This window comes from Phalangium opilio, unplaced genomic scaffold, assembly GCF_054372755.1.
Source record: "Phalangium opilio isolate 3A_F unplaced genomic scaffold, DU_Popi_V2 ptg000230l_1, whole genome shotgun sequence".
Lineage (NCBI taxonomy): Eukaryota > Metazoa > Arthropoda > Arachnida > Opiliones > Phalangiidae > Phalangium > Phalangium opilio.
Window position 1 is genome coordinate 2,027,788 of NW_028324221.1, and position 23,777 is coordinate 2,051,564.

A 23,777-nucleotide genomic window follows, 5' to 3' on the forward strand; every position below is an offset into this window, starting at 1 on the left:
GATTCCACGGTGTTCGTATTTTAATAACCTCTATTATTATTGGTACACATGGTAAATAACAAATTTGTGGAAAAAAGACCATGACTACCAAAAAATAAATAACAAAAACACATGCAATATAGACTAATGGCACCCCATGTTATTTCCCCATAGAGATTAATACAATCGAAGGCAGAGGGCTGCCATTACTCTATAAGTCCGCACTTCCGCTGTTTACATGGCGCCTATTGATTGGAACGAAATTGACAAATGCAATCTTCAGGATATAAATGATGATTTAGCCGAAAGTTTCTACAAAAAACTAATTAATGTAAGAACCCTAATTAGAATATAAATTTGCCGTTGTTTTTAATTAACCTATATTATTAAAGTTTAACCCATTGAACGAAGATGATCCCAAAAGACTGCATAAGCTCTTTCTGGTGTCAAAAGCAGTTTTGCAGGTATAAGTTCTTTAAGAAAACAAACCTTAGGTTACGATAAGGTAAATAAATAAATCACATCGTGTTCAAGCTCAAAGGGTTGCAAGCGGAGGTTGCGATGGAAGAATTGGAGCAAATGGCCAAGAATCAAGGAAGACTGAGTGCTCGTCATGAAAAGGAGCTTTTAGCCGAGATTGAAGATCTGAAGGATGAGTTGGAAAACATCAAGGTATTGAGAAGTCAGTTTGGTTAATGTGTTGTCTTGTGGAAAATTATTTTCTATTTCAGGGTTCATACAAACCTGGAAATCAGGGGAAAAACCTGGAAAAATCAGGGAAATAAATAGTTGACAAAAACCTCAGGGAAAACTCAGGGGAATTTCGAATTTTTTGTAAAATTCAGGGAAATTAGGGAACTTTGCGTCAAACAGGGGCCGAGTAATTGAGCAAAATGTACGTGAACATCCCCTCCATAGGATTAACATTACACTAAACTTTGGAGGCTCATAACTCTGGTTCTACTAGAGATACGGGGATGTCCTTTGATTATGTAATAGTCCTATTTACCCCATCCTCCTCCGTTAACATTTGCATCATAGGATACTCCATATAGGGAAGTATATGGGGAAAAACCTGGAAATCTCAGGGAAATTTTTTTTTCGAAAGTTGTATGAACCCTGCTATTTGTACTATTCAATGGTTTAGGATTGATTATCCTCCAAAAGCTTGGATTACTATGGTTCGGAATATTTACACTTGTCACAAAAGAAAGGCAAAGGATTTATGTCACAAATGGCAGTGACCCTTTGCTTCTTCATTAAGAGTTTAAAACCAGTTGTGACCCTATAGGCCTAATCAATTACTTTAATATTAATCCCAATGTAAAATTAATTTTAAACAAAGGAATAATGAAGTAGAAAAACAATTAAGTTCATTTTAATTGATTAAAGGAAAAGTAACCTATTATTATACCAAGAAGCGATATCTAGTTTACTAGGGAGAAGGTATAAATTCGCCACATTTCCAGCTCTTTATCTCCGGTCCAAACGTATAGTAGGTCTGGAGTTAATCCCCGCCGCCTCTAAATTACAACCAGCATCTCATTGGTTCTTGAAAATTCACGTCAGCACGACGCGAATGACGAAAATTACGTATTATTTTCCGACTGAGGAGAGTGTAGCGAAATAGCTTGGTCTCCTTTTACGCCCCCCCCCCGGGTATTTTAAAAAGGAGGGACTGGGACTATGGCGCGCGTATACTTGCGCATCTTATACCTTCTCCCTAGTAAACTAGATATCGCTTCTTGGTATATACCTTAAAAGAATGGCCTTTTTCTTAGTATAAAAGGAATAATTTTAGATAAAAAAATAAATGATCTCTTTGATACAAAATAATTAGCATTTAAATAGTCTTAAAAACAATCAAGGACTACTGCGCCATCCGCTATTGGTTTAGTGGCGTCTGCTAGCCAGAACCTAAAGATCGATTCCAACAGAGGGCGACTCTGTTTTGACGTGGAACATATCAGGCTTTTATATTAACTGCCAGTCGTGAACCACTTATATTTTGGCGGTGTGCTCTATTAAACAAACGCCAGTAGCGAGTTGCAGATATTTTCCGCCAGAAGGCGACACCGTTATGACGTCGCACGTTGCACGCTTTCATAGCAATCGAAGGACGCGAATTACAAACCTTTATTTTCCCACAAGAAGGCGACACTTGTTTGATGTCCCTCGTGGTTAGGGTGGGAAATAAGGATTTTTTTTTAGACTGGACATTGGGCCAGCGACCCCTCTGGCCTGGAATAAATAAACTGGTCCATGACCACTGACCAGGGCGCGTCGTCTGCTAAATTGAAGAAGTGGATAATTAATATTTATTAGCTAATGTCTGGACTCTGGAAACCCTTGAATTTTCTTAGTGGTCCTGTGGACCACTGAGCCCCCCTCCGATTTAATTTTTAAACTGGTCCAGGCAATTTTTAAACTGGTCATTTGCCCTGTGCCAACGCCTTATTCCCCAGGCTGCTCGTGGTACAGTGAGGGACACCCTATTGAAAAGCTTCAGACCTTTTCCCCCAGAAGGCGACACTGTTATGACGTTCCACTTTTCACACTCTTGTAGCAACCGCCTGTAGCTTGCTACAGATATTTTTCATCTGAAGGCGACAATGTTTTGACTTCGCACGTGATAAATTCTATTAAGCTTAACGTCTTTTCCACCAGAAAGCAATAACAATATGGGACCGCGCGCGGCACGTCCTATTAGTTTATATGGGCCTATGTTTCATCATAAGTTTATAAGATACGTTCCATAAGTATGACACTAACTATACTTGGTAATGCTAGAGACTTACTAAGAAGTAGTTCGAGAACGATAAGCGAGAATTGACTACATTCGGTTTTACATTACTAAGCCTTTCACAGAGCCTCACCAGGCGTCGCTTTACGAGAATCTATGACGTTTCACCAACGTCACTTCATGAAAAGCTCTCAGTAACCAGTACCAAACTTATGATTGAATTTCAAACATCTTACAGACTCTGGAAAGTGAGAACTCTGAACTTCGATCACAAAAAAGTCAACTACACGAGAAACTAATTGAAGCGGTCGATTAAATGGAGAAAACGACCGACGAGTACATAAAACTGAAAGTTAGTTCCGCCAATTGAATCGTCATACGCTAGATTAGTAACGCCCATTTTCGTTCCTGTTTTTCATTTACATTTTAGGAAGCTTATGATGAAAGCGAATCTCAATTAAAACTCTTAATGGAGCAGAAAATGCTTCTTGCCAGTGAGGTAATTATTCTATTCAATAATTAATTTCATACAAATCAGTGTTAAGTCATTTGAAATCTTAGATTGAAGACTTGAAAAGTCAACTTTCTCAAAAAGGAGAAGTTGATGACGAAATTATGGAGACTGTCAGTCGCAGAGTTCAAGAATGGAAGGTAATTAACTCAATTTATGTAATATCAGGGATACATTTAATTTTAGAAGTAGGAATGGAGAACAGAGTAATGTGGGCGCGCGTCAAAGTCGCCGGACCCCCTTCCACGGGACAGAGGGGTATGAAAGAAGAGGCGGGTCATAGCGACAGAGGAAAAAAGGAATTACGTATTTTTAGCCGTCCCCGTCAGCAACATCATCAAAACGTAGTTTAAGTGAGCCAATAAGATAATTTAAACTTTTCGTTACGTGTTGGTGGGAGGGGCTCTATTCTGGGCTTTGAGTCGGACTGAAGTAAATACTAACCGTTCTCCATTCCTACTTCTAAAATTAAATCTATCCCTGGTAATACTTAATGATGCTACCAGAATAGACACAACACAAATAACTGTTATTGGATTCAAGCAATTAGTTTTTTAGTTGTATAGACCTTTCTGAAAAAAATAAAACCTAAAGGAATCCCGGGTATATTAATAAAATTCAATGGCAGTTTTTCTCAAGTCAATGCAATGCAATTCTTTGCTGTAGCCAACCCTACCAAAATCGTTAGCGCAGAATATCACGCCAATAACCTTGCGTTTATCAACTTAATATGCGCGTTATGGGACCTTCAAAGCAAGTTCCCCCGAGCCTAGAAACCATTTCGGAAGGGCCTATCAGGGAAAGGGGGTCTTATTGAAAAGGAATGAAGGTACAATTTAGGACCATTATACACAGATGGACTAAAATGATAAGCTAAAAAACCCTGCTCTTCCAATGGCATCGTCTGTCGTCGCCCCTAGCGGGAGATTCCCAAAACGTTTCGACTCAGATCATGTTAGGGTTATAGTTTGAGTCGAAAAAGTTCCAATATTGGTCGCGGCGTGGCGCTAGAGAGGTGCTGCCCTAAAAAAAATCACGCACTGTATTTCCATTACAGTCCATCTGCGTTAAATGGTCTTAGGTACAATCAATTTTCTTGGATGAGCCATTCTGAAAACTAGGGCTGTGCGGGTCCAGATTTTGGGGTGTCGGGTAAACTTCGGGTAATTGAAAATTTTAACCGCGGGTATCGGGTCCAATTTTCAATTACCCGTCGGGTCCTCGGGTCCTGCAAAATCCCCAAAATTTGATTTCGGGTCCAATTCGGGTCTTTGTTTTTCCTTACAGTCCAATTAAAAGCTAGATTTCAAAGCTGAGTCATTCATTAAACAATAAAAATCAATAACTTTTTACTAATGAAATCATTTAATCATGAAAGGCAGAAGTATTAAAACATGCGCGGTAACGTCATGAACTGGACCCGTGGGGATTTTGTCAAACTCGGCGTGTATTGGCAAAGGCTTAAAATTGGGACTCGGGTACCCGTTTGGGTTCTAAAAAATATGTTTCGGGTACCCGCACACCCCCGCTAAAAACCGTATTACTGAAATGGCTTTCATGGAAATAATTAGTCATGAAAGCTGATTGATTAGCAAGTCATCTGATGTTAAAAAAATGTTGCTGAGCACAGTTTCATTCAAGACTGTTAGCACGTTTATGCATTCTGATAATTCTTATCTTTATCCTTTGCAGACTGCACTAACGAGCAAAGAAGAAGAAATTTTAAGGCAGCAACAGTTAATTTCGAAACTTCAGTCGGAATTCAATCTTGGTAGTATGAATGTTTCAGAATCACAGGCATTGAAAAAGGTACGTTTTTATTACCACGTATGCGTTTAAAATTCATCCTTCAATGGCTCAAAACGTGTTATCATGCAGGTTGTCGAAGATCGTGAGGCGCAGATAGAAGTTTTGAAAGAGCAATTGCAATTGGCTACCCGAGATCTGGAAGAAAATAGCAAACTCCTGGAAGAGTTAAGGCTTAACAAGAATGAAGAATCGGCTCCGCTTAGTCCCGGAAGCCGACTCGGTGCCATGATCGAGAGTCAAAATGAAATACGGGAGAAAAATCTGGCTTTGGAGAAATTAAGGAATAAACTGAAAGTTGTTGAAGAGGAATGGAAAATGAAGGATCAAGAACTCAGTGATACCTTAGGAAGGATGAGACTATACGAAATGGTACAGTTTTTATAGGGTGTTACAAAAAGCGTAAAAGGAAAGAAGTACAGTCAAGAAGTGATTTATATAAGAAGGCATAGCGTCCGGTGCGCGCGTGGTAGTCGACAATCCCCCCTTCAATGGGGTGGAAACGGAGGCCGGAGTTAATATTTTACCCACCATCTATCTCTTTTACCTTTTCGTTAAGCCTTGGTTTGCTTATTGGAACTCACGAAATCATAAAAAAAGTACACTTGATTCGATTTAGAAATAATTATAGAAAGATTTCCACGTAGAGACGCATATTCAAAATCCATCAATGATCAGGGTTCTTACAAACCTGGAAAACCGGGAAAAATCAGGGAATAAATAGTTGACAAAAACCTCAGGGAAAATTCAGGGGAATTTCGAATTTTTACTAAAATTCAGGGAAATCAGGGAAATTTGAGTCAAACAGGGGCCGAGTAATTAAGCAAAATGTTCGTGAACATCCCCTCCATAGGATAAACATTAAACTATACTTTGGAGGCTCATAACTCTGGTTCAATTAGAGGTACGGGGATGTCCTTTGATTATGTAATAGTCATATTTGCCCTCCCCCCTCCGTTAACATTTGCTCCATAGGATACTCCATATACGGGGAAACCTGAAAATCTCAGGGAAGTTCGTTTTCCAAAAGTTGCATGAACTTTGATCAAGTTAGGTTCAAAACCTTTAACTAACTTATTCATGGCAATTAAAAACCATTGCAGCCTCCATTTTATGTTCACTTTGCGTGAGGTTTGTTTTTTATCTAGTCGGAATACGTCAATCGCGTTTGTATGATCTATCCCCACGCGATCCAATAGGAAAGCGCTGAGCAAAGACGGACCTGAAAGGGGTGGGACTTACTTGTCCACTGACGAGTAGAAGCGTGAAATCTCGCGACTTATGCCTTCTTATATAACTACCTTCTAGGTACAGTGGGTTCTGTGTGCAATTTTGAGTCAAAAATGTTCCAAGACTTTTTGGCTTAAGGGTCAACGTTTACAATTCAAAACATGGCAATTGCATTAAATTAGTATTGTCTTTCATTTTCATACTTGAAATTAAAGGGGTTATCCTTAAAACACTCTAATCATGACTTGTGGCAAAATGTCATTGAACATTTTCGACTCAAAGCATCCATTGAACCACACCCTTTCAGTCCTACCACTCTTTTTGGGGCACACTGTATCTTAGGCTAACAATTTTGATTGTTGAAGCTGATAATTGCTTTGGTTTTGTTATATATTTTATAGGGGGAATATGGTTTGTCGGAAGCAGTCCTGGAAATTAAGGAGTGCAAAAATCAGATCAGAATAAGAAATAAGTATGAAATCTTTTGTTAAATTCCCGTTGAATAGCTTGAAAAACTCTATTGAAAGAGCCAGTTTTTCAAAGCCAATTTTGATGCTAAAGAAGCCACTTAAATAAATATCACTTATACCAAAAACCGATTAATATAGTAAGAACATTGACTCTAGCAAATTCCCTACCCGTCCCGACTACTTCGAATGTTTTGATTATAATTTCAAATCTCGCGCTCGCCATCTATCGGCCTTATTCTCTTATATTTTGGGCTTTAAAGATGGATACTGTATAAGGCAAATAAATAATAATAACTTATAATTGTACTAAAATAATAATTTTAGTACAAAGCTAGAAAAACCACATACTTAATGACACTACAATTTAATATATTATTAACTTTAAAACTTAAATCCACTAAATCGGGAGCTATATCATATTGTTGTCCGCTTTGTTTGTTTCCTGAACGAATTTTTAACCAACAAAATAAATATGATGACATTTTTGACCACTAGAAGTCGCTATATACAAAGTTTGTGGGTGGAGCCAAAATATAAGCACACGAATTTTCTCTATAAAGTATGCGAAGATGGTACCAGAGCCTAAAGCTATGATCCAAGTCTCTTATCACGTTAATCCGTTTTTGCAGGAGTTCATAATAACCCCCCTTCGGAGGGAAGTAAGAAACTGGTTAGAAAGCCCGTAACAGCGAAGTTTCGCCGTAAAGCTCAGCGGATTTATACACCACTTAACTCCCAAAGAAATAGTTACCCCACGCGCATTAACTTCCACACTTCCGCTTTAGCACTATTTTTATCTTGTGATTTTGGGAGCGAAAATGGGTCGCGTCTGTGTCTGTGTCTGTCGGCGTGGTGGACATTAAGCCTTGGCTAAGAAGTTTTTCGATGGTTTCTAGTTTTCCACAAACGATCATCATTAATGTTTTGTTGTGATATGTGTGAGTGAGAATTCCGTGGTTAAATTAAAACGGTTTGGACAAATTTACTCCCAGTATCTTTAATATAAGAATTCCATCGTGTTTCTACGTCCACATACTCGCCAATTTTTTTAACGACGGAGATCCCAGCCAGGAAGTTTTGGAACGAAAACCGAGGAGTATAGATACCACTACAATCTATTGTAAAGTTGTATGTCCATCAACAGGCTAGTCCTTTCTATGCGCAACGACTGAATCTTGTTGTTCGCAAATTTTACCATTAGCTCTATGGCCAGTTTCGTACTTCCCCCCCCCCCGGAAGGGGGGTTATTATGAACTCCTGGTTTTTGCTTATATGCATGTCATGATATTAGTTTTCTCTTTAAAGGGTATGGGAATTTACAATTTCATATCATATTTTAGCACGAAAGTGGTATTATATTACACTTTCAAGTCTCTACTTTCAAAATATCAAGTTTTTAATATAATTGAACCAAAGTTTCTATTTTTAAAATCCATTGGAAAATCACGAAAACTCAGTTTCGATATATAAATAATTTTGTCTTGTCAGCTTGTTCGGTTGGTTTATGACATCACTATGACGTTGAGGAAAAAAGCGCGGGAAACCTATACGCGTCTCGAGCTCTGTCCATGCTTTGATAGCGGAGAGAGTGGCACCATCTCGCGTGTGTGACGTCAAAAACCAGAAAACGTTTTAGCCTTTCTTAAAAAGTGGATTTTAAATAATAGGGTGTTTCCGCGAGAGTAAAAAGGGAGAAGAAATAGGGGGCGAAAACCGGTTTTCAGGAGATGTCAACATGGCGTCCTAACGTGGCCAGAGCGGGCAGCCGGCAAGGGGAGAGGAAAGGGGGTAGGTAACTTGACGTCACGCGCAAAGACCCTATTTCATATGAAGCATTTTCAAATGCATATTGCCAAATAACTAGAAATCGGAGAATTAAAAGCTTGATATTTTTGAATTCACAGAAATTAATTCCATCTTTTGCTATATAAATCAGAGGTTTTTCAAACGAAGCTTCTCATTCCCTTTAAATGCGCAATTGACGAATCACATATGTGGGATTTATTTCGCCCTATTCATTTTATTGATATATTTTTGAGCGCACTTGCAACGCCATCTGTTAGGTTTTTTTATTTCAAAATAGAAAATAGTTTTTGAAAATGGAAAATGAAATTAGCGCACATGCTACTGTTTGACAGGGTGATGACGTCATGATGGTGGTGTCGCCTTGTAGCATACTTAGTTATGGTTATGGTATTATCTTACATTGGGTTGACTTAAATCTTTTGTTACTAATTTTGCAGACAGATTGAAGAACTGACTCAACAAATTAATGATTCGGATTTTAAGTTGGGTGAAGTAGTCGAAGAAAATGTTCACTTGAGGGAAAAGTTAAATATCAGTCCGAGAAAATATGACTCGAAGAGTTTTAGGAAGTCCGGTTCTCAGAAAATACTAACAGTTGCTCAGACACTGCAGGAAAAGGTAAATTTTATCAAAAGCTGCAATTAACTGGTACCTTACCAAATAAGGCCGTAAATTACCAATTTACGTCATACCATGTACAATGGTAATTTAACAACGCTCGGACTTAACAAACCCTTCCGAGGAAAAATAGGGATAGATTTAATTTTAGAAGTAGGAATGGAGAACAGAGTAATGTGGGTGGGCGTCAAAGTCCCGGACCCCCTTCCACGGGAACGGGGGATATGAAAGAAGAGGCGGGTTATAGCGACAGAGGTAAAAAAGAATTACGTATTTTTCGCCGTACTCGTCAGAAACGTCATCAAACCGTAGTTAAAGTGAGCCAATAAGATAATTAAAAAGTTTCGTTACGTGTTGGAGGGAGGGGCTCTATACTGGGGGCCTATGAGTCGGACTGAAGTAAATACTAACGGTTCTCCATTCCTACTTCTAAAATTAAATCTATCCCTGGTAAAACTAAGTGTACTATACTGCCAAATACTATGAAAACTCCCTATTTTTATATTTTTCCCTCAATTTCCCACTAGATCGCGCTGTTTAAAGCACCTAAACTAAGCATAAATTGATCACAATTGAACGTGGTTTAATAGACTATATCAAGAAGTGATATCTAGTTTATTAGGGAGAAGTTATAAATTCGCCACATTTCTACCTTTATCTCCAGTCCAAACGTAGGTTCAGAGTTAATCCCCGCCTCTAAATTACAACCAGCATCTCATTGGTTCTTGAAAACTGACGTCAGCGCGACGCGAATGACGAAAATTACAGTCATATTTTCCGACTAAGGAGAGGCGAAATAGCCTGGCCTCCTTTTACGTCCCCCCTTGTATTTTGAAAGGGGGACTGGGACTATGGCGCGCGAATACTTAGACATCTTATACCTTCTCCCTAATAAACTAGATATCACTTCTTGACTATATACACGTGAAAATAAAAATAAATTACCAACAGAATGGTAATTTTATTTTCCCCAAAATTTTAATTCAATAATTAACTGATAAAAAACTTAGATTAGGTTTGATTAAGTTCCTCAAGTTTGGGTGCAAAACGCCTAGCCTAGTTATGAAGGACCTATTCTACACCCGTAACATTTTAGCGCTTCATGAATTATTCCTAACTAAGCATTAATTGTTGTATTGGAATTGATAGGGATCTTTTGAGTCTAAATAGACAGAAGACTTCCAATTTCACTTCCTTAAAGGGAGGGTGAAGTGGAAAATCAAGTTATTTTTTATCGATTCTTCTTTTAATTATAAGATCATTCTGCATAGTGAATCATTCAGGAAATACTTCCGAGTGATTTTAAAATTCAAATTAGGTTCAGATTTTAAGGATAATTTTAAAGAAGGACCTCCGACCAATCGCGTAACGCCCTGCCTTCTAGTTAACAAAATTCTTGAGTCACGCTCAATGTCTCGCGCCACGATTGTCACGTCGCGCGCAAATTTTATCAAATCTCATGATAAATTTCATTCGACACGGAACGTGCCACGAGAATTTGTTAATAAAAAGGCATGGCGTTACGCGATTGGTCGGAGGTCCTTATTTCAATTTATCCTTAAACTCTGAAGCTAATTTGAATTTTAAAATCATTCCGAAGTATTTCCTGAATGTTTCACTATGCAGACTGGTCTTGTAATTAGTAGAAGAATTGATTAAAAATCACTTGATTTTCTACTTCACCCTCATCTAGACAACACCGTGTAGTTTAGCTAGTGCCAAATAACATAAGCTTCTTTTTTGTTAAGGTTGATGCGCTCGAAGGAGAGAATGTTGATCTTCGAACCGAACTTCACAAAATAAAGCGCAATTCAGCCAAAAGGTAATTTGATTACTTTGTTTATGGGAGATTTATTTTTAAAATATTTAAATATTTCCTGATATTAATTTATTTAATAGAAGTTTAACTGTATCTGAAGATACCAACAAAATTAAAAAATCTAAAAGTCAAGAAGTGTCGGGTAATAACAATGAAATTGAAGCTTCTTATGATGTAAGTTTGGCTTATTTCTTAATTTATCAAGCATTATATGTATTTTGTTGCTATTATTGTATTTTAGTATAGAAAAACTTAGTCTATTTTAGGCCTGTGCGAGTACTCGAATGAAGGCGAGTACTCGATCGAGTCTCGAGTCGAGTACTCGACTCGAGACTCGAAAATCAAAATTTTAGGACTTGAAAATTATTTCGAGTCCTTAAAATCTGCACTATTGGACTCGAGGAGGACTCGAACCGAGACTTGACGCCTTATCAAGTCCAAAAATATTTACTTTGTGACCCGGAATTTTAAGTAAAGCGCCGGATTTAGTGGGATTTAATCGATTTAAAGTTTAGAAAAGACAGGTGATAGGACAAAATGTTTACTTCAGCTAAAGGAGTTAAGCAAACCAGAACCAAAAGTTAAAATTTTTGTTACTCCGCGTCATTTTCGTCGTGAGATTTATACTTTGTGAGTAAAATTTATCCTTATTAGAAATTTATTATAATTCTTGTATTATTAATTATTTAGAACTAAACTAAGTAAATTAAATTAAAGTTAGTATTAATAGAATTAATTTAATAGGACTCGAGTGGGACTTGATATAATTTATCAGGACTCGACACTGGACTTGAAACCCAGTTCTTAAGCTGACTTTAGGACTCGAGGACTCGATACCAATTAAAAGACTCGACTCGAGATTCTAAAAGAGCTTTTTTAAGGACTCGAGACTCGACTCGAACCCTAAAAAACTGGACTCGCACAGGCCTAGTCTATTTTCATTTCAAAGTTAATTTATTGACTCCTTGAAAAGCTTTTTAACTGTTTATTTGCAATCTATCTGGGAGGGCTAAAAGGGGGACATGTTGTACGCACTTTTCAGACTGGCAACAGTAATTCTTACCTCCACAACGGGAGAAATGAGGGAAGAACTAGGCTAGAAGCAGAAGTAAGATGAGACTACAAGTACTGAGCTAATCAAATTCTTCACTTAGCGAAAGTGAATATTCTTGATAACGCACCAACGGTTGGCCCTCTGGTAGCGGTTTCTGAATTTTCCCCCCAAAACGTGAGACGCTCGCGGTGGTAGACGGCCGAACTAGATTCAAGCACCCGCGTCCGTGTTCCGCGGCTTTAGAATGAGGGCTAGGGAGTGGGAAATGTTTTTGGAACTCGACCAATTTTTTTCTCTCTAGTGTAGGCGCGATGGAAGCGGCATAAAATCCTCAAATTTGTTCACTTGTGCCAGGATCTACTACAAATGCTAGAGATCTTTACTTCTAGTCCCTTATCCTACTTCTGGTAGAACTTATCACATGGCAAACGTGTACTTTGAACTGCCCCCTTGTGAGAATATTTATAAGCAATATAAGTATGAGGCTCAAACTTAAAGGCCCATATTTTACTTCGAAAGTTTGAAATTGGTTTAATTAAAATTGTATTATACTGCATATATAGGTCGTGTAAAAATCTTGAACAGCCTAATGCCTAGGCGGCCAGGATACCATATTTTCCCTGTTAACTTTACAATAATAATGATTTTACAAAGAATCTCACTCTTTGACTGTCTAGCAAGTCTCGACTATGGTTTAATTTAAACAAATACCACTAGGTGTTCCCATAGTCGAGGGGTGGAGTTTAAGCTTAGCAAAGACTAGTTTTAGCTTTTCCCTTGTGGACGAATTCTGATTGGTTCCTGCCTTTGGCAAGGTAAAATTGGTGTATAGAAGGTTAGCCGGGATGTTAGGGGCGCCACAAGAGCCGACATTTGCTGTAAACAAACCAACACACGTGCATCATGGATTAACTAACGCTAGGGATTGTTCACTAACCGTGTTTCCCATGTAATGCTATCGCCAACTACATGTTTCGAATTATTCCTTGATTCCCCTCTTCATTCCCCCAATTCATTGGACCAAAAGGGATGTAGATATAGCGCCATCTCTGGGAAAGAAACAATAAAGTGTGCTAGACGGTATTGCTCGAGTTCATGTCTAGTTCTTAAAACAAAAATGTAGGATCTGTTCCTTTAAAGCAATTAGCAAAGCAGTGCTTTAGTTCAAACAAATGCCACTAGAGGCCGCCATAGTCGAGGGGTGGAGCTAACTAGCTAGCTAAACTAGGTAAAGGCTAGTTTTAGCTCCGCCCTCGAGAATGAGTTCTGATTGGTTCCTGCCTTATCCCCCCAACTCATTGGACCAAAACGGATGTTGATATAGCGCCATCTCTAGGCAAAATAAATAGTTTTTGCGGATTTTAAAGATGGCGATGCCTAATTTAGGCGGGATTTTAATTTTGACGTCATAGGACACGTGACGTTTGGTCCAATTTTTTTTATAACTTCCTGTTAGGGATAGTAGCTGCTGTTAGGGGGCGTTTGGAACATGTATACTTTATCTTTTAGGGGGAACGAACAATCCCTGGCGTTAGTTAATCCATGCGTGCATAGCAGTTTTTGTGTTACTACTGAGCTATTAACAAACAGTATAGACTGGTCCCTGACGTGATTCTTGGATGTCATTCACCTGATATTGCTATCAGGAACACTCACTCCATCACGTGCACATATCCATGGGCATATGTTAGTGATGCTAGTTTCACGAAGTAGAAAAGTCAAAATAACGTGACCAGTCTGGGTAAATAAGGATATTTTTTAAACAAGCTAGTCCTTTGGACCAGTGACCCCCCCCCTACTGTCCTAAATATTAAACTGGTCTCAGGACTGGTCACCGTCTTTGTTCTCTTATAGATTTACAATTAATAAACTGGTCCCGAGGACCAGTAACCCCCACTATTTGAATTAAAAGACTAGTCCAAGCTATTAATAAACTGGTTTTGGACCAGAGGAAGTGTGCTATTTCCCAGACTGATTACGTGACACTTTAGAGAGCCGATATTCACAAATGAAATACCGGAGCCTCCAGGATGAACTAGGCCCATGCATGTCAAATTTTAAGTGGGGAAATATCCAGTTTGTTAGGAAAAATATTTTCACCATAGATGGCGCTTATTTTTCCGTTGTGACTGGGGTCTTCCTTAAATTATCGTTGATATTTTAGGGGTCAGTCATAAAATTTTTATGATAGAGAGCAGTTTCATCCTAAAATTAACGTAAATGTTTTTGGGTCTCTTCACTTTTTACTGAATCTTTCGGCTAGATGGTATTGATGAAAACAAATTAAATTATTTCAATTAAAATAATTCAGTAAGAGTTATAAAAACGTATACTTACGTTACAATCCGCGATCTTGGCCCTAATACTTAAGCAGTCGACAGGGTCACGGGGTTGAACTTTGTTTATTTTTCGGTCGTATCAGCGCCCCCAAACGGGAAACACGGCGAAATAAATTAGTTAAAAAAATATTCTCGCTTCGCGACACGCATGGGCCTAGTTCATCCCGGAGGCTCCGGAAATACCTCTCAAATACACGTGATGGTCATTGACACGTGGTGTCGCGTAAAAACCACATGTACTTGGCAACAATCACTTAGAATTCATGCAATATCCACCTATTTATCTATATCTATATAAATCAAAGTCTTGACTGACTGACTGACCCAGCCCAAACCGCTTGCCCTAGAAGGCTGAAAATTTGCAGGAACGTTAATCATAAGTAGTAGGCGCGTACTAAGAAAGATTTTTCCAATCCGCCGCCAGAATGTAAAAAATCTTCTCAGTGCAACAAAGTCCGCGCGTTTCAACCGATTTCGCAAATATTTAGTACACTGGTTTCCTTTAACCTATGTACAGTCGCGGAAATAAGTTTCGGATCATTTTCAATCGACGATATTTTCACGATGGATCGTCGTATCACAAAATTTTTGACATTATTAGTTAAGTGTGAATGTCAAGAATAGGTCAACACCTTGTTTTTGAAAATCAGAAAATTATTGCGCTCGTGACTACTAAAAAACCAAAAAATCACTTTTCGACCAATCAAAATCCTCGCGTCACGTGACATTTTTTAGATGCAACACATAGCTCGCGTCATTTGGAAACGAACCCTTTTTGAAATTTTAAAATCGGTTCAGCCGTTCAAAAGTTATGGCGTAAAATGTGACTGGATTTTGGTCACAAATTAAGCCTAACGTCCAAAAGATTGTTTATGAAAAGCCAATGAAGCCAAAGGCGGGTAATGTTATTTCAATGGAAAAAGGAAAACACAAAAAAAAATTGCTTTTGAAAAATATTATAAAATTGAGTAACTAAAATAAAAATTGATTAATTAAAATAAAAATTGATTAATTAAAATTAAAACTCATTGAATCAAATTAAAATTGATTAAATCAAATCAAAATTGATAAAATCAAATTAAAATTGATTAAATCAAATCAAAATTGATAAAATCAAATTAAAATTGATAAAATCAAATTAAAATTGACTCATTCAAATTAAAATTGATTAAATCAAATTAAAATTGATTAAATCAAATTAAAATTGATAAAATAAAATTAAAATTGATTAAATCAAATTAAAATTGATAAAATAAAATTAAAATTGATAAAATCAAATTAAAATTGATAAAATCAAATTAAAATTGATAAAATCAAATTAAAATTGATAAAATCAAATTAAAATTGATAAAATCAAATTAAAATTGACTCATTCAAATTAAAATTGATTAAATCAAATTAAAATTGATTAAATCAAATTAAAATTGATTAAATCAAATTAGAATTGATAAAATCAAATTAAAATTGATTAAATCAAATTAAAATTGATTAAATCAAATTAAAATTTATTAAATCAAATTAAAATTGATAAAATCAAATTAAAATTGACTCATTCAAATTAAAATTGATAAAATCAAATTAAAATTGATAAAATCAAATTAAAATTGATAAAATCAAATTAAAATTGATTAAATCAAATTAAAATTGATTAAATCAAATTAAAATTGATTAAATCAAATTAAAATTGATTAAATCAAATTAAAATTGATTAAATCAAATTAAAATTGATTAAATCAAATTAAAATTGATTAAATCAAATTAAAATTGATTAAATCAAATTAAAATTGATTAAATCAAATTAAAATTGATTAAATCAAATTAAAATTGATTAAATCAAATTAAAATTGATTCAACAAATTAAAATTGATTCAACAAATTAAAATTGATTCAATCAAATTAAAATTGATTCAATCAAATTAAAATTGATTAGATCAAATTGAAATTGATTAATTTATAGTAAAATTAAAATTTATTCAATCAAATTGAAATTGATTAATTTAAAGTAAAATTAAAATTGATTCAATCAAATTGAAATTTTTTAGATCAAATTCAAATTGATTAATTTAAAGTAAAATTAAAATTTATCAACTCAAATTCAAATTGATTAATTAAAATTAAAACTGGTTGGTTAAAATTTAGTTATAAATAATAAAATTTATTGATTAAAATTAAAAAATTTTAATTAAAATTAAAACTGGTTGATTAAAATTCAGTTATTTATAATAAGATTTTTTGAAAATAAAATTCTTAAATAATTAATAAAATTCATAAATAATATTTAAAATTCATAAATAATATTTAAAATTCATAAATAATAATTAAAATTCAATAATAATAATTTTAAATTTAATAATAATAATTAAAATTCAATATTAATAATAATTAAAATTCAAGAATTCAATTCAATCCAATTAAAATTTTATTAACTCTATACAACAACATGCTTTCGCACTTGTTTAATTAAAATTTATTGCAATTCGACTATTTATCCGCTCTAATGGGAGTATGAGCTTTGTTTATGACTAATTATTTGTTTCAAATACTTGTGCTATACCTCAAATTTGTATTCTACGTAAAATTGAATAGGTTTTTTTGTGAGGCATGTGAATTAGCCCCAGTAGCACATGGGCTCCACAGTACAGTCTTTTAACAGTCCGTGTGTTCGCTAGGTGTCCTAAAAACCCGGGACTGATAATACACGTAAACACAAGCCGAAAAGCAATAATGTAAACAGTCCATTATTATTATTACTAATTTTATAAGTCGGTTGACAGTCTTCCGAATGCTCTAAATTTAGCCTGTTTTTCTTACTCTAGATTATATTAAATCAGGCGTGACCAAGTTTTAGTCTTGTTTTGAAACATTCCGCCGGCTTCACTATATTAAGTCTCGGATTTTCAGTTTTAGTCTGGTTATGAGACAGTCCGCTGGCTTCTCAATTTTAACTCTGGCAAGATCAAGTTTTAATCTTGATATGGGACAGTCGGCCGGCTTGACAATATTATGTCTCGCATTTTCAGGTTTATTCTAGTTATGAGACAGTCCGCTGGCTTCTCTGTATTAAGAGTCGCATTTTCAGGTTTATTCTAGTTATGAGACAGTCCGCTGGCTTCTCTGTATTAAGAGTCGCATTTTCAGGTTTATTCTAGTTATGAGACAGTCCGCTGGCTTCTCTGTATTAAGAGTCGCATTTTCATTTTTAGTATAGTTACGAGACAGTCCGCTGGCTTCTCCATTTTAACTCTGTAACGATCAAGTTTTAATCTTGATATGTGACAGTCAGCCGACTTGACTATATTAAGCCTCGAATTTTCAGTTTTAGTCTGTTTATGAGACAGTCCGCTGGTTTTACTATATCAAATCTCGCCTTTTCAGTCTAAGTTTGGTTATGAGACAGTCCGCCGGCTTGACTATGTTAAGTCTCGCATTTTCAGTTTTAGTCTGGTTATGAGACAGTCCGCCGGCTTCTCTAAGTCCCGCACGTTTAACTAAGCAAGAGTATAACTTGAACGCGCCACACTTAATACAAAGTAGCCGGACTGTCACATAACGAGACTAAAACTGAAAGTTCGAGACTTGATATAGAGAAGCCGGCAGACTGTCTCATAACCAGACTGAAACTGAAAATGCGAGACTTAATATAGAGAAGCCGGCGGACTGTCTCATGACGATCGTCATGAGACAGTCCGCCGGCTTCTCTACATTTCAGTATCTGATATCCATTATTAGTATTATTATTAGTATTGTTATTAGATGTTTTAGGTGTCATTTGTTTTAATTTTATTCCTTATTTCAGTCCCTGACTTCCTTGGTTTTATCTTGTAATGAGACATTCTCCTGGCTCTCCCATAATAAGTCTATGACTTCCTTATTTCAGAACTCAAATCAGACTGTCCAATAGTTACGATATATTAAGCTTCGCGCGTGCTAAATTTAGACTTGTAATGGAACAATCTGCCGGCTGCTCTATTTTTGAGTTTCCAACGTCGTTGAGCTTGTTGGAATTTATCTGAATCTATCTATCTATATCATGTCAACGTTTGACTTCTTCAATTTGTTCCGTTTTTCATTCTAAACTTCTGTTATTTTATTTAAATGATAAACGTTTATGGAAATGTGTGGTTTCATTTAATGCCAATGGATAGCGGCATGCTCGTCAAGTGATCACGACTCCCACACTCTTCGTGAACGGCCCAAAGTGTTGGATTTCGGTTGAAATAAAGGTTTAGAAAATCCAAATAATAACGAAACTTATTCTCCACTAAAGTTCCACGATTCTGTTGATGTAAAATTTGAACTACAAGCAAAACTTTCTTTAAAAATCCATTATATCTCAACAACTAACTGTAACATGTTAATTTACCCAGATTTAAATATAGATTTATCTTTATAAGCATGATTTTACAATAATATCAAAGAAAATGTTACGGAATATGGCTAATTTCATCTTTCCCTTATATTTAGATAAGCCTTCAAATCGTTTGAAAATATAACTCTTTGCTACTCCATATTAACGGAGATTAAATAGCAATGAACACTTTCGTTAAGTGCAGTAATTTGAAGCTATTTACCACTTTTCGAAAGTCGCCAAAAGTGCGGGAGTTCGGTCGAATGGGGCCTCCGAATTAATTTTTCGATCGATGGCCGATATCGTGTCCATTCGCCGCCGATATCGTGTCCATTCCCCAGCCGATATCGTGTCCATTCCCCAGCCGATATCGTGTCCATTCCCCAGCCGATATCGTGTCCATTCCCCAGCCGATATCGTGTCCATTCGCCAGCCGATATCGTGTCCATTCGCCAGCCGTTATGTTGTCCATCCGCAAGCCGATTTTGCGTCTATTCACCTTGCGATTTCATAACCGTTTACCAGTTGATTTCGTGTCCATCCGCTTGCCGATTTTCTGACCGTTTGCTTGCAAATTTCGTGTCCTCTAGACTACCAATTTCGTGTCCTCTAGACTACCAATTTCGTGTCCACTAGACTTGAGTCCATTCGCCAGCGGATTTTCTGACCATTTGATTGCATATTTCTTGTTCATTCGCTTACCGATTTTGTATCCATTAAGTGCATTTTGCAATCAACCGTAGTAAACGTTGGGATAGCAGGACACTTATCTGGGCGGACATTTCGCACTATAGGGTAGGGTCTAAAGTCACAAATCAGGCGATCCAAAAAACCGTCCAGCTAGTTAAAATTCGTACTGTCCCCGCAGTTGATTTTTGTTGCAGGGGAGGCTTTTGTGCCCCTTCATTGCTGAAAACAAAATTAGTCTCTTTCATTTCGATGTGAGAATCCTTTGATAAAATGAAAGACTGATTCAGGTATTGTAATTTTCAGTTATAAAATACACACTCTAGGAAAAGGAAGTGTTAAAAACGTGTTAAATGAGTGTAATTTAAGAAAACACTTTTTATACACCGTAAAAACACCCAAAAGCGTTGGCCTTGAGTTTTTGTGGCCAATTGAAAGTGTAAAATATAAAACTTTTAAAACACCGTTTTGAAATTAAAAATGGAAAAATTACACTATTTTGCGAATTTCTTAAATAACGTCTTTCATTTCCATTAATGTTTGAATATTAGAGTAAAAAATTATCTGTTAAACTTATATTTTAAGATGATATTCATGAAAGAATATATTTTTATCCTTTAAATTAAATTAACAAAGAAATTCGTAATACCTTTATAAAACACTGCTAAACGTGTTAGGCGACACACTGAAACGTGTAAGATGACACTCTTAAAAGCCTTTTATGGGGGCTATAGCGCCCCATAAAAGGCACTTTAATTTTTATCATAGAATGAAATTTTAATGTCATTCGTGAATTTCTATTATCATTCGTGAATTTCTATTATCATTCATGAATTTCTATTATCATTCAAGAATTTCTATTATCATTCATGAATTTCTATTATCGTTCATGAATTTCTATTGTCATTCATGAATTTCTATTATCATTCATGAATTTCTATTATCATTCATGGATATCTATTTTTCCGCGAATTAATTCAAAAATTTTAATTTTTATTCATGAGTTTCTATTTTTCCGCGAATAAAATTCAAAAATTTTTATTTTTATTCATGAAATTCAATTTTTAACATGATTTTTAATTATCATTCCTGAATTTTAATTTTTTATTCATTTTAAAGATTTTTCTGCGAATTTTAATTTTTACACATGAGTTTCCATTTTTATTCATGAATTCTAATTATTATTAATCAATTTTAATTTGATTTAATCAATTTTAATTTGATTGAATCAATTTTAGTTTGATTTAGTCAATTTTAATTGGATTTAGTCAATTTTAATTGGATTTCGTCAATTTTAATTGGATTTCGTCAATTTTAATTGGATTTCGTCAATTTTAACTGGATTTAATCAATTTTAATTTGATTTAATCATTTTTAATTTGTATGCGTCAATTTTAATTTGATTTAATCAATTTTAATTTGATTTAATCAATTTTAATTTGATTTAATCAATTTTAATTTGATTTAATCAATTTTAATTTGATTTAATCAATTTTAATTTGATTTAATCAATTTTAATTTGATTTAATCAATTTTAATTTGATTTAATCAATTTTAATTTGATTTAATCAATTTTAATTTGATTTTATCAATTTTAATTTGATTTTATCAATTTTAATTTGATTTAATCAATTTTAATTTGATTTAATCAATTTTAATTTGATTTAATCAATTTTAATTTGATTTAATCAATTTTAATTTGATTTAATCAATTTTAATTTGAATGAGTCAATTTTAATTTGATTTTATCAATTTTAATTTGATTTAATCAATTTTAATTTTATTTTATCAATTTTAATTTGATTTAATCAATTTTAATTTGATTTAATCATCAATTTCAATTTGATTTAATCAATTTTAATTTGATTTAATCGATTTTAATTTGATTTAATCAATTTTAATTTGAATGAGTCAATTTTAATTTGATTTAATCAATTTTAATTTGATTTAATCAATTTTAATTTGATTTAATCAATTTTAATTTGAATGAGTCAATTTTAATTTGATTTTATCAATTTTAATTTGATTTTATCAATTTTAATTTGATTTTATCAATTTTAATTTGAATGAGTCAATTTTAATTTTATTTTATCAATTTTAATTTGATTTAATCAATTTTAATTTTATTTTATCAATTTTAATTTGATTTAATCAATTTTAATTTGATTTCATCAATTTTAATTTGATTTAATCAATTTTAATTTGATTTTATCAATTTTAATTTGATTTAATCAATTTTAATTTGATTTAATCAATTTTAATTTGATTTAATCAATTTTAATTTGATTTATTCAATTTTAATTTGATTTAATCAATTTTAATTTGAATGAGTCAATTTTAATTTGAATGAGTCAATTTTAATTTGATTTTATCAATTTTAATTTGATTTAATAAATTCTAATTTTATTTTATCAATTTTAATTTGATTTAATCAATTTTAATTTGATTTAATCAATTTTAATTTGATTTAATCATCAATTTCAATTTGATTTAATCAATTTTAATTTGATTTAATCGATTTTAATTTGATTTAATCGATTTTAATTTGATTTAATCAATTTTAATTTGAATGAGTCAATTCTAATTTGATTTAATCAATTTTAATTTGATTTAATCAATTTTAATTTGAATGAGTCAATTTTAATTTGATTTAATCAATTTTAATTTGAATGAGTCAATTTTAATTTGAATGAGTCAATTTTAATTTGATTTAATCAATTTTAATTTGATTTAATCAATTTTAATTTGATTTAATCAATTTTAATTTGATTTAATCAATTTTAATTTGAATGAGTCAATTTTAATTTGATTTTATCAATTTTAATTTGATTTTATCAATTTTAATTTGATTTAATCAATTTTAATTTTATTTTATCAATTTTAATTTGATTTAATCAATTTTAATTTGATTTAATCATCAATTTCAATTTGATTTAATCAATTTTAATTTGATTTAATCGATTTTAATTTGATTTAATCAATTTTAATTTGAATGAGTCAATTTTAATTTGATTTAATCAATTTTAATTTGATTTAATCAATTTTAATTTGATTTAATCAATTTTAATTTGAATGAGTCAATTTTAATTTGATTTTATCAATTTTAATTTGATTTTATCAATTTTAATTTGAATGAGTCAATTTTAATTTTATTTTATCAATTTTAATTTGATTTAATCAATTTTAATTTTATTTTATCAATTTTAATTTGATTTAATCAATTTTAATTTGATTTCATCAATTTTAATTTGATTTAATCAATTTTAATTTGATTTTATCAATTTTAATTTGATTTAATCAATTTTAATTTGATTTAATCAATTTTAATTTGATTTAATCAATTTTAATTTGATTTATTCAATTTTAATTTGATTTAATCAATTTTAATTTGAATGAGTCAATTTTAATTTGAATGAGTCAATTTTAATTTGATTTTATCAATTTTAATTTGATTTAATAAATTCTAATTTTATTTTATCAATTTTAATTTGATTTAATCAATTTTAATTTGATTTAATCAATTTTAATTTGATTTAATCATCAATTTCAATTTGATTTAATCAATTTTAATTTGATTTAATCGATTTTAATTTGATTTAATCGATTTTAATTTGATTTAATCAATTTTAATTTGAATGAGTCAATTCTAATTTGATTTAATCAATTTTAATTTGATTTAATCAATTTTAATTTGAATGAGTCAATTTTAATTTGATTTAATCAATTTTAATTTGAATGAGTCAATTTTAATTTGAATGAGTCAATTTTAATTTGATTTAATCAATTTTAATTTGATTTAATCAATTTTAATTTGATTTAATCAATTTTAATTTGAATGAGTCAATTTTAATTTGATTTTATCAATTTTAATTTGATTTTATCAATTTTAATTTGATTTAATCAATTTTAATTTTATTTTATCAATTTTAATTTGATTTAATCAATTTTAATTTGATTTAATCATCAATTTCAATTTGATTTAATCAATTTTAATTTGATTTAATCGATTTTAATTTGATTTAATCAATTTTAATTTGAATGAGTCAATTTTAATTTGATTTAATCAATTTTAATTTGATTTAATCAATTTTAATTTGATTTAATCAATTTTAATTTGAATGAGTCAATTTTAATTTGATTTTATCAATTTTAATTTGATTTTATCAATTTTAATTTGATTTTATCAATTTTAATTTGAATGAGTCAATTTTAATTTTATTTTATCAATTTTAATTTGATTTAATCAATTTTAATTTTATTTTATCAATTTTAATTTGATTTAATCAATTTTAATTTGATTTCATCAATTTTAATTTGATTTAATCAATTTTAATTTGATTTTATCAATTTTAATTTGATTTAATCAA

General features: G+C 32.7%; 2 protein-coding genes across 2 annotated transcripts in view; both read left to right on the top strand.

Annotated features, from left to right (window-relative positions):
• Positions 1-64: 64 nt before the first annotated feature.
• Positions 65-764, top strand: LOC149613993 (uncharacterized). The gene is made up of 4 exons (XM_089858067.1): positions 65-310; positions 372-443; positions 514-651; positions 711-764. Exons 1-4 carry the CDS (start codon positions 218-220, stop codon positions 762-764), a joined length of 357 nt encoding a protein of 118 aa, XP_089714193.1. The 5' UTR covers positions 65-217.
• Positions 765-3,038: 2,274 nt separating this feature from the next.
• Positions 3,039-23,777, top strand: part of LOC149613994 (centrosomal protein of 290 kDa-like) — a 31,914-nt gene continuing 11,175 nt past the window's right edge. Inside the window, exons 1-9 of the mRNA XM_089858068.1 lie at positions 3,039-3,074; positions 3,153-3,221; positions 3,284-3,373; positions 4,926-5,042; positions 5,112-5,411; positions 6,671-6,741; positions 8,983-9,163; positions 10,912-10,985; positions 11,063-11,156. Of these exons, the coding sequence (XP_089714194.1) occupies positions 3,039-3,074; positions 3,153-3,221; positions 3,284-3,373; positions 4,926-5,042; positions 5,112-5,411; positions 6,671-6,741; positions 8,983-9,163; positions 10,912-10,985; positions 11,063-11,156 (1,032 nt within the window). The remainder of the gene's footprint in view (positions 3,075-3,152; positions 3,222-3,283; positions 3,374-4,925; positions 5,043-5,111; positions 5,412-6,670; positions 6,742-8,982; positions 9,164-10,911; positions 10,986-11,062; positions 11,157-23,777) is intronic.